This window comes from Leptinotarsa decemlineata, unplaced genomic scaffold (assembly GCF_025532065.1).
Source record: "Leptinotarsa decemlineata unplaced genomic scaffold, Ldec_3_MD MMD2_tig00026299_RagTag_RagTag, whole genome shotgun sequence".
Taxonomy (NCBI): Eukaryota; Metazoa; Arthropoda; class Insecta; order Coleoptera; family Chrysomelidae; genus Leptinotarsa; species Leptinotarsa decemlineata.
In genome coordinates, this window is record NW_027412676.1 from 11,054,806 (window position 1) to 11,067,429 (window position 12,624).

At 34.9% G+C, this 12,624-nt stretch overlaps 1 protein-coding gene across 6 annotated transcripts in view; it reads right to left on the reverse strand.

Moving 5' to 3' along the window:
• Positions 1-12,624, reverse strand: part of Sox15 (Sox box protein 15) — a 197,573-nt gene that overhangs the window by 137,306 nt on the left and 47,643 nt on the right. For all 6 annotated transcript variants that reach the window (XR_012466876.1, XM_074180590.1, XM_074180592.1 and 3 more), the window contains one exon: positions 9,201-9,658. Coding sequence is in view for 5 of the 6 variants with exons in the window: in XM_074180590.1 (XP_074036691.1) it covers positions 9,201-9,658 (458 nt within the window). In the remaining variant the exon portion in view is untranslated. The remainder of the gene's footprint in view (positions 1-9,200; positions 9,659-12,624) is intronic.

Genomic DNA, 12,624 nt, shown 5'->3' on the forward strand with positions numbered 1-12,624 from the left:
GAAGTTGAAAAAATAAATTATTCTTCAAGAGGAGTAGTTTCATCTTTTTCCATTGGTGGAAATAATAACAACTTACAAGAAATAAAATTTTGAACTTAGATTGAAACATTCCAACCTACACTCGTATAATGGTAGAAGATTTTTTTATGTACGAAACATTTGAGAGACAATCAATCAAGCAGTCCCGGGAGTACTTTAAGTTAATAGATTTCTATGTTTTTCAGTTATTTCGACTGAATGAGTTTATCGAAGAAACGCCGCCAATGGAGAAAAATATATAGCACAATACCTGCGTTCTATTGTTTTAACGTGTGACCATACAATGCTGATTTCATTCATTCATTTGTTTCATAACGGTCTTATGCCAGATGCAACTGGGTACTTAGTGATAGACGTCTGACATGTTTATTAACTTCATTGTGATGGTCTCCATTGTCTTTTTATCTGCGCAGAGGTGCCATCTAATTGGTGACATTTTCTGCGGTTCAATACACGACAGATATTTTTATGTATAGCCATTCGTCGACGTTGAATTGATGTACAATTAGTCGAGAATTTCTGGTGAATTATTGAGTAGAATGTGGAGAAATTTTGATGTGCAGTGAATCCAATTAGATTTGAAAGTTTGTGGAATGTGACATATTTGCCATATTTCAGAACAAAATGAAAGTACATAAATTATACACAATTAATTCACATCATAAATGATATATCATTTTTTGGAAAAAGGAAAACGACCTGTTGTTCCTTGAAGAGGACCATGTGGAAATATCAAATTTTGAGGTTGAGGTTGACATACGACAAAATTTGATATTTCCACATGATCCTTGTTCAGGAACAACAGGTGGTTTTTCTTTTTTCAAAAAATTATATATCATTTTATGATGTCTCCACCTTCCTGAGGTTATTTTTTGGTCTCTAAACCTATATTATATTTTGTGTCTACATTTTAATCATCCTGCCGCCTAACCTCACATACAGTGTAAGTTGGGTGTTTGACTGATCCCTTTTTATAGATCTAATCTGTCTTCTTATCTATATTGTAGCATCCCTGATGATGATTGATTGATTGATTGATAGCACTTTATTTCCAAGAGGCATTCACCTAATTACAGGAAATGCACAAAGCTGTTGATGAAAATATATGCAAAACAGTATAATTAGATAAAAAAAGATTGCTACAACTAAAAGAAAAATAAGTAGAAATAGAAATATATCACAAGAAGCGAAAAGCGAAAGTAATCACAGTTAAAAGGTTCTAGTGAGAATACATTTAAAAATAAAACTTTGAGAACTGTGATTAATAAGGCACATATCACATATTGAATTATAGTCGTTTCAAACTGTTATTTGTTCTGACAAGATCACAGTAAAATGTCGTTTGATATCTGGAATTGAGGCGTGGGGTGCGGAAGTTGATCATTTGTGAAAGAGGGGCACACGAGATCTTATTGTTTATAGCAGTTTGTGAAGAAAGGAGATTGTGACAAAAAGTTGTCGTGTATTCAGAGATATTACATTAAATTGATTCAGAAGGATAGAATAGTCGGTTTCCCTCTGAGGATATATTCCTGTGACCTTGAAAGACAGATATTTTAAAATTCTTTTCAACAGCATCAATATGATGTATGTTGCAATTGTAAATTGGATACCATATTAACACGCCGTATTCTAGTTTGGACCTCACATAGGCATTAAACAGTGTTATAATCGTATTAATATTCTTGAATTATCTGGTACTCCTTATAATAAAGCCCAACATTCGATTCTCTGATGAAATAGCCTGGTCTATGAATTTATAAACAAAAGTGACTCCAAGATCTGTCACCTTATTTACTCGACTAACTGGAATGATGTCAATAACATAAGAAAATTATATTATATTCTTTTTTCTAGAAAATGATAAAATGTAACATTTCGATATGTTCAAACGTAAATGGTTCTTGGAACACCAGTCGAATACTAAATCGATTTCATTTTGTAAAATTAAGCAGTCTTCATAATTGTCAATTACTTTGTATAGCTTTAGATCATCAGCGTAAAAAAATTTTGGGCAGTTCATCATTTTCGCCAGGACATCAATGAAAAGCAGAAATAGAAGAGGCCCCAAGTTCGAGCCTTGTGGTACCCCTGAGCTAGGTGTGTACAAAGAAGACTGAAAACCTTCATGTTCTACGTATTGCTTTCTGTCAAAGAGATAGCTTGTGAAAAGATCAATTAAACTTCCAGAAAAGCCAAACGATGATAGTCGCTGAATGAGGATGTAAACATCACTTTGGTCAAACGCCTTTTGCATGTCCGTATAAACTACGTCAACTTGTTGCTTTTGATCTAAAGCATCTGAAACATATTGTGAAAGGCATGCAAGATTGGTCACACATGACTTTTGTTCCACGAATCCATGTTGATCGTCCGATATTATATTTCTGATCGAGTTATGGATAAAACTGTATAGAATTATTTCGAAAAGTTTCGAGAAATTGCTTCATATAGAAGTAGACCTGTAAATTTTTATAACAGTTGCGTCCCCTTTCTTCAAGATAGAACATACTCGTGCTGTTTTCTAAATCTTCGGAAACGTAGATGTTTTCAGTGAAAGGTTGAAGATGTGAAGCAAAGGGCTTAATAAAGGGTGAATACAATATTTTACTAGAAAACTCGGTATGTGGTCCGGTCCAACAACTAGTTTGTTTTTCAATTTCTTATTGGCCTTAATAATGTCTATCACATTAATATGTTCGATATTTATACCCGGAAAATTGTTTGGAAAGTTATCTAGCATACCACACAGGGAGATATCCGATATGATGTATACACTTTTAAAATAATTCGCAAAAGCGTCGACGATTTCCTGAGGTTTGGAATAAGAGTTATTGTCATCCTTCATAATGCCGGGAATTCTAGAATTCCATTTTTTACTCTTAATAAAATTCCAAAAAGTACTTGGATTTCCATGTATATTGTTTTAACTCTAAACAATGAAGTTTTTATAAGCTTCATTAATTTGTAGCTTGACTTCAGATCTTAGCGAACTAAATTGTTCTCGATTAAAAAAGATGTATTATACTTTTTTAAGTTTTTGTGGGTCCGGTCTTTCTTTCGAATATTTTTTATAATAGTTGATGTGAACCAGTGCGGATATCTACGGATACTATTAGATTTTAGGGGTGACGTCGAAAATGTTATACAGAATATTGTTCAAATTATGACATGCAGTGTTTACGTCTGTTTGTTCTAAAACACGAGACCAATCTTCATTGACAACAAGTTGATACATCATAGGAAAATTGGCTTTTCTGAAATTATAATTTTTTGATATGTCACAAGAATGAGAGAAGTTATTAAAACGATCACGACTATGTGAGGTTATCAAATCTCTTTGTATGGAAGGGTGATGTTTGTCCTCGTTTACAAGTGGATCCATATCCCTACGAACATTACAAACAGTTTTTGTTAGAACGAGATCTAGAGAACGATTATTAACATTCAAAATTTTGTTACATTGAAACAGTTCTAAAAATTCCATGAAATATTTCAGTATTTTTCCCTTGCTATCCTTAACCTCGGAATTAAGAAGAGGGATATTGAAATCGCCAAGCAACACAACATTCTCACGCTAGAGGTAATCTAACAAACTAACTTCACTGAAAAATTCTTCTAAATCTGCCATAGAGACAGCTGGTGGAATATAAATGACAAATATGTAGAAGGTTGGGTTTCCTAGTACTTTCGCACCGACTATATCTATACAAGGTGTTCCAGAAATGACATGTGATAAGTCCAAAGGTTTGAATTTAATATTATTGCGAAGAGCGATAACTACTCCCCCTCCTTTTTTTCTATTCGTTTCTCCAAATTTTCTATCACATCTGAGAATATTATAGTTACCAGGAAAGAGTTCAGCATCAAACACAGCATTGGAGAGCTACGTTTCACTCAAACATATGATATGTATATGATATTATATATGATGATAATAAAGATAATCGAAAACTGTGTTACAAGAGTACATTGTTCTGGCCTGCTTTACACCCAAATATTGTTTCACTCATTTACTAACTAGTCAGCAAAAAAGACTACCTAAGACTAAGATCAACTTTTCAAGGTGGAATAGTCAATTTGTAATAATTTACTTATATGTTTATCGTATCTGAAATTTGAGTCGAATGATATCTAGATTTTCAGCTTCATCAACCATCTGAATTTCATCAAAATCCACTATAATTTTGATATCAGAGCAAATATCACGATGAATATCAGATTCAAATACTAAAATACTGCTTTTGCTAGCATTATTCATCAGACTGTGTTCAGAAGCTAATTTAACAAATGTGTTAATTTCTTTATTGATGTGTGTTCTGGCTATATGGACCAAATAATATAGTTTGAACTCGACACGGAAGCCTCTTCCAGATAATATCACCCTCACCATGAAATCGGTAGGAACTCAAACAGTGAATATCAAACATAAACGAGGATCTCAATGGCAATCCGTGATAAAACCGTAAGATTCAGAAGCTTCATCATATCCCAAAAAAAAAAGAAACATATTGTGTGAAATTGAAAAAGTATATTTCCTCTAACAAGAGTTCTACCTAACTACACAATTCTATATGGCTAGATTGAACTAGCAACACTCGTTTTTGAAATTTCTAATCTAAATATTTCGAAATGAATATATCACTAATTTGGTAAATATCGATAAGTAATCAATAGGAGTCAGTGTTTATAGGAACAATAATATCAGGATATTACTGAATCTAATGATTAAAGTTCGATTGGATGTGAAGTAAGTAACATTACTCCAACTAATTCATCGCCTAATCTTATATTATTTAAGAAAGACTGTCATAAATTCATTAATTTACAAAATTTTTACTGAAAATATTGATATAAGTATTCTTAGGGGCCAGATGAATTATCAACCCTTCGCTATAAAACCACTGCTACTGTCACATTTCAAATACATATCAGTGCTGTTTAATATTAGTAGTGGTCTGAAGTTGGTTAATACTGAAAATAAAAAATTCAGAAGTTTCACCAAATGCGCAGTATCGCCCTCTTCAAACTATACCTAATTGTGCCCTTGAAAGTCATGACAATTTGAACATTGCTGACAAATGAATCATGCAGATGAAGATGGTTACTCTTACATGAAAAATCACAAATTTTGGTTATTTGTTAAACACAGAATGCCCCAAATTATCTGATCAAAAGTCGTTCCAGCATTAGATACAAAAATAACTTGGTACCCAACTGAGTATGAGTTGTGATGAACAATTTGTTATATTACTGTATTTTTCGGAATTTACACACTCACCCTCGAAAGATGTTGATCACCTTTCACGCAAGGTATTCAAACATGGAAAATGGGATCCCAAGGTCTCGTTATTTTCATAAACGCTAACTCTGAACGTCATTGATGCTTGGCGCCGGATATGAAGTGGAAGTTTATGATAAGAATATCTATGTATAATTGATATTTTTCAAGATATTCAAAACAATAAAAAACGTATACGCGCCAGTAAAATAAATATTATGCAAAATGTACTTGTGATGTACCTACTGTTTGGAACTTTTGGTGTAGTAATGAATATATATTACTGAGGTTTTAGTCCAACACCGAACCGTTATTTTCAACACTTCGAAACGTGTTTCAATCACCAAGTGATCCTCTTCAAGAAGACGATTATTCTTTCTCTTTTCATTCATGAAATCCGTCATTGTTCAACAAAATTCAATTCTTCTGTCGAAATCTTTATCAGAATTTCCGTTTGACATATATTTAACTTTAGTGCTTCCCTTACCTACTATTTCGTTAGACACTTTCACTTGGCGGTCTTTATTGGGTGAAACAGAATATAACAATCAAGAGACGAAGTTCGTAGCTATGTATGGAATATCTAATTATTACGGTCCAATATTCTTCAATGAGAACCATCTTTTCATCTGTCAGATTATGTACCCCCTCTAAGAGGTTTCTTCTATGGATAGTGAAAAAAATATCCTATCCAAAACGCTCAATATAGTATTGAAGAGTGCTTGTTAGATGAAGTTGTTTCTTCTATACCATCAGTGTTATAGTACTGAACCATCAGATAACATCCTTGCAATTTTTATTTTTTTGTCCAATTTTTGTTTTGTATATAAATGTATTTTAATAATTTCAAACCATGGTTGTATATGGTTGACGTATATAAGCACGACAGTGTCAGGCATCAAAAAAGTATTCAGTGTAGACACGGGATCAACGTTATAGATGAAACGCGGCAACGGTGCAGAGATTATTGCTCGGTGCTCGCAAGAGTAAGCGAGATTTGTGCATCTCATTAGGCAGGGATTAATGGGGTTTCGGAGACTGCGGCGATCGGCCTGCCCTCGATGCGCTCATTGGACGGCGGCTTTTAACTGTCCCGCACCGAACCAATCAAAGCCGGCCTCCAATTATTCTCGTTTATTTCGTTTTGAGGTCATCTGATGTAGAAAATGGCTGTAGACTTCGTTATTTGTTATCGTGTGTACGGGTTTGGGAAGTTAGGTTTTTTCTTTTGCCATTACCGGTATTTATGTAACCACCTGGCTTGATATTATCAAGACCGCTTGGAATTGATTGGATGGTGTTTAATAGTTTTTATCTTTCCATGTAATTATATATTTAGTTACTGGTTGAATGTTTTATGTGGATGTGTGGCAGTGAATCACAAAAGGCAAGCAATTTATGGAAAACTCAAACTATGTCTAGAAGAATAGATAGGTATGACAAATATCCAAAAGAGGAAGAAACGTTCGTGAAGACTCAGTGTTTCCCGGAAATCTGGAAGAAATGGATAAGCCAGACGGTTCCCAAAGGCAGCATGACAACTGTTGAAGCATTTTTTCCAATCACTTTAATACCATTTTTTAACGCGCATTTCACTTACAAAGTGGGTGTCTTCAGGACATGAAGAAAACTTGATCTAATCATATGAAGGAACAATTTGTTAGGCCAGTCTCAACTTCCTACACTGTAGGTTAATGGACTGACACCTGTCAAAAAACAACTACTCCCCTGGCTTATACCACGGAGGGCGTTGGATTATATCCGACAGACCGCAGACCGACATACTTGCAGACCGCTTTCAGGCTGTTTGGCCACTCGTCAGTGCAAGGTAGTGACTATCATCAACATAAAGTCTATGATTTCCGATAATTGAAAATCGAATTCCTTCAGAGTGTCATTGAACTAGGCTGAAGCGGACAACAAACAACAGATTTGTCATCACAGATGTCACAGGCAGATGGGGCGATTTTTATAATTTATTTAAAAAAATACTTGGGAATCTATCCCTATCAGGAAGGATAGTTACCCTGATTTTTCGAGGTATATAGGTCCCCTTACGGGCATCTATCCCTCCATACACTGCAATTTATGATTACAGCAGAACCATGCCACGAAATTATGAAAGAAAGGAAGGATTGCGAGCTCGAATATGTTCGTGGACCACAGAAAACCTACTACAGTCAGCTTTCGATGAAATGAACAAGAAAACCATGGGAATAAACGAAATATCCCTACAATTTGGGATTACATCGAGAACATTGCGAAGACGACATGCTGCTAGAAATACAACAAAGTTAACCCTGGGTATGTATCAAAGATCATGTACTACAGGATATTACAAACATTCAGTTACACAATTGTTGTATATTACTGGAGTTTTATTCCAACACCAAACCGATATTTTCAACACCTCGACACGTGTTTCGATCACCAAGTGATCATCTTCAAGAGGAAGACTAAACTACAGTTTAGGCTTTAGATCACCAAGTGATCATCTTCAAGAGGAATACTAAACTACAGTTGTGTCTTCCTCTTGAAGATGATCACTTGGTGATCGAAACACGTGTCGGGATGTTAACAATAACGATTTGGTGTTGGTATAAAACTCCAAACAGTGTATCAAAAGTAACAAATTGCTGTTTCTAGTTTCCAACATATCCATTAAGGTAAGAGTTTTTTTAGGAAAACATCCTATTTTGGAATTTGACAACTAGAAAAGGCTAGTAAAGCACATTCTCAAGCTTGGTGATGTAGGATCTCCCCCAAATAGACAAGCCATACGCATGTTAGCTTATCAATTTGTTGCAAAGCTGGAGCTGAAACACAATTTCGACCACGAAAACGAAATGGCTGAAAGTGCATGGTTTAGAAGTTTTATTGAACGAAATCCGGAGTTGTCTATCAGATAAGCTGAAGGTTTATCCGTAGCTAGAGCTAAAAGCCTTAGTAGGGAAGTCAATAACTTCTATGATCTTTTGATAAAAGTTCTGACCCAAAATGCAAATGGATAAAATAATGAAAATATCTTTATTGTGTTATTTCAATATAAAAAAGAATGATTGTGTGATGTACATGTTGAAACTCAATGTGAATGTTCCATAACAACAATTAAGAATTTATATTTATTGTTGAATAAATGCTTGCAAAATTTAATTTAAAAAAATATGATTTCCTATGCATGTTGAAACTTAAGAATTTATATTTTAGTTGAACAAAAGCTTTAAAAATTTGATTACGACCATTAATGTGATATTAGAATTATTTTCCAATGATAACAATTAAAAGATTTAAAAAAATACATATTTTTTTTATAATTATATGACTCATGTTTTTTAGAGACAATTGTTGTTTCAGGAGTGAAACTACCTAACATTTGGTTTCGGTTTTTGTTTACCTACACGGTATGAATGGTATTATCTATTCTTCTCACTATTTTCATGGTGGGGCAACTATCCATACAGGTAAGAATCTATCCTCAAAAAAAATGTTCTATGAAAAGCTGATTTTTGCAAAATTTGTATTTGATAGGTTGAAAAATAATAACAATAATTCAACATAAAGGATTGAGCTAGCTACATTATTGAAATTATTCGTATAAAATTAATATTTTTGAAATTAGGTGATTATTTCAAAAAGTAGGGCATCTATCCCGGATTTAGCCTGATCCAACGCCCTTCGTGGTATCAGCCAGGGGAGTAGTTGTTTTTTGATAGGTGTCAGTTCATTAACTTATAGTGTACGGAGTTGAGACTGGCCTGAACAATATAACACAAAATCATCCTTTATTCTGATGATTGATGTTTTCTAGGCATTTAGTCGACTTATTCCACTTACATATTAAAGAATCCATTATAGAAAGTAATCAAAGAGTCGAACTCACCTAGCATTTTACTCAGATCAGCATTATGGAGATCAGGATTTTCGTCAGCTAACTTTTTCCTTTCCACTTTTGCCCACACCATGAAGGCGTTCATTGGCCGTCGTATCCTTGCTTCCTTCGTCACTTTCTGTCCCTGTCCGCCTATTTTTGGCACAAAACTAGTCCTCTGGTGAGCGTACACTGGTATAGTTTCTGAGTAACTTTGCCGAAGGTAGTCATTCGCACTAAATCTGTTCCCGTCATATGGTCTATAGTCATATACCGGTTCGGCCATTGACCAGATTTCCTGCTGGGTTTTCTGCAACACCTGAGGTAACACCTGAGAGGCGGGCAGCATTTCCTCCTGGTACTCGTACCGGTACTGCGGTGGCAGCAAGGGCGAGGGAGTATTCGAAGGGGAGAGGCAAGTGGCGTAGTGGTTGCTCGGCACTGGAGATGACGTCGTGTCCTCCAAGATGCTGAAAGAAACATAAGTTTGAAAGATGACAGGTTCACTTTCATAGTCACTCCGAAGAGTGAATGAATATTTTGCAGTATTGAATGTGGACATGAGTTTTTATTTGGTTCAAAATCAAATTGTTGGAAAATGAAAAAATGTTCGTTCAAATGTTGTATGTGGCAGTAGAACGTATAGTAATTTCACGTATTTCCTCATCAATATTTTGCAGCTGACAAGGAGAAGCAGGTACTCAAACAAACGAAGATAATTGTATATATATATATATATATATATATATATATATATATATATATATATATATATATATATATATATATACAGATGGAGATTTTATCGAGTGTGTATGATACAAATCAAGAATGAAATATTTCGTGGACACAACACTCTAAAAATATGGGCAAACCGCGGACACGTGTTTCTGGCTATTGGCCTCATCAGCGCGGTGCAGCTAAGTGTAAAGATGGGCAACACTTGTTTATCGAAAGCAGGAAACAACACATACGCACGGAGTCAACAACAGAACCACAAATGTGCGGTTGGCTTCTGTTGTTGACTCCGTGCGTATGTGTTGCTTCCTGCTTTCGGTAAACAAGTGTTGCCCATCTTTACACTTAGCTGCACCGCGCTGATGAGGCCAATAGCCAGAAACACGTGTCCGCGGTTTGCCCATATTTTTAGAGTGTTGTGTCCACGAATTATTTCAAGAATTTATATATATATATATATATATATATATATATATATATATATATATATATATATATATATATATATATATATATATAGGGTCTCCCAATAGGGACTTCTGAATTTTGACAATTGATAACGGCCATTTTGTTGAAGCTAAATCTGTCAAATTAGTTGTCATTATTCAGTCTGTTTTGCCAAATCTCCATGGAAGGATATATCATTCAACAACATGTTCTGTTCGAGCAACGTACCATTTATTCGCCCATTTCACGGTCGTCATAATCGTCCTACCGTCCTATTCACAATTTGTTGGATAAATTTGCGTCCACTGGTTCAGTAAACGATCGACCAACACTCGCACATCGACAAAACGCAAAATCTGCTGAAAACATCGCTGCTTTCTGAGAAAGTGTGCAGGGGAATCCATGGCAGTCGATTTCGCGTCACTCTCAAGAACTCGGTCTTTGGCAGACCACAACTTGGCGAATTTTGCATCGTGACTTGGGCCTGCACAATATTCAACTTCCCCAGAAACTGAAGGTAAACGACCAGCGGCGTGTGTTCGCTGAATGGGCTCTGAAGGGGTGAGGCCCATTTTTGGATGAATGGGTGCGTGAACAAACAAAATAGTCAAATTTGGGACGATACCAATCCACATGAGATCCAAAAGCGTCCATTGCATCCAGAAAAAGTCATTGTTTGGTTTGGATTTTGGGATGGCGGCGTCATCGGTCCATATTTCTTTGTGAACGACGTTGACCAGGCCATCCCTGTCAACGGCTATCACCCTAGGGCAATGATTACCAACTTCTTTTGACCTGAATTGGATGATCTGGACACCAATGCGCTTCGTTCTACACAGTTCATGCCACATTGGATATTCTGCACGAGCGATTTGAGGTATGATCATTTCACGTGAAGGTGATGTTAACTGGCCACCAAGATCGTGCGATTTGACCCCGTTAGACTTTTTCTTGTGGGGTTTTCTTGAGTCGCAGGTGTATGCGAATAAGCCACAAAACACAGCGGTCCTAGAAGTCAATATAACCCATGCCACCGGTCAAGTTCAGCCTGATTTACACTGGTAAAAATTTTTCCACCGGTACCGGTGGCAATTTAATTACCGCCCATATTAGCGAGAAATTACTTTCGTGTGTGATCTTACATTCCATGCGGAATATTATTTTCTAATTCTACCCCGAAGACAAGTGTGGAATTTTTCAGTGTAATTTTTCATTTTGAGTGTACTTTTGTGTTGAAATAAAACTTTATAGGGTAAATTTGCGATATAAATTTATATCGAGATATTACACTTTTGACAGAATTTTACAGTAGAATTTTACACTGTTATATAATTTCACAGTGGAATTCTATACTCTGATAAAATTTTACGGTGTAATTTTTCATTTACGGGTTATATTACCTTGGGATATTCCGTTGTAAGAAGGTCCGTATTCAGAGTAGTTTTGAAGATAATGATACCTCAATCGGATGTTGACTCTTGACTCTTAAGTGGCCATTTTCCTCATAATTTAGATAATTGAATGCACAAGACATATTACACATTAATATATTAAAAAAAAATGTATATACAGAATTAGTTCATTTACATTCTTGGAATGAGATTCTACAAAACATTTTTTTTCAATTTCAAAAAAGTCAAATAGTACAAAATAAAAAACCATTCTTCAAATTAACACATTTTCTTTCTTGCTCATGGTGGTATTATTCAGAAAGAGAAATGAAAGTGATATTCCTTTTTCTATTTTCCTCAATTCCTGTTATTATCCTAAAAGAGAAATGAAATATCATCAAACGAATAGGTTTAGAAATCTAAAAACACAGTAAGTTGACGAACACACATTCCTAGAGAAAAACTACTACTAGTTTGACTTCAATATTAATATTTCTCAAAAATTTTTGATACATATTCAACCGTTTAAATAAAAAATTCGATTTTTCCAAATTTTTTCCAACATTTTCTGAAATACAGCAAATATAGCTATAATGATATGGTATGAAGTGTTTTGTTCATCTCTTAAACAGAAACAACTTGCCTCCCATCGCAAAAATGTTTTCAAGTTCAATAATAAGAATCACGAATCCTCAAATTCATCCAAAATTATGAGAGATACGAATAAAACGTTAATATATTTTTTAGGTGAATAAAATTACGATTTAACATTGTCCGATATTTGCAACCACCAATACGAAACTTTATTCCTCATCGAAATTCATTTTTAAAATGGATAGTGCATACGGCGTCACTGATGA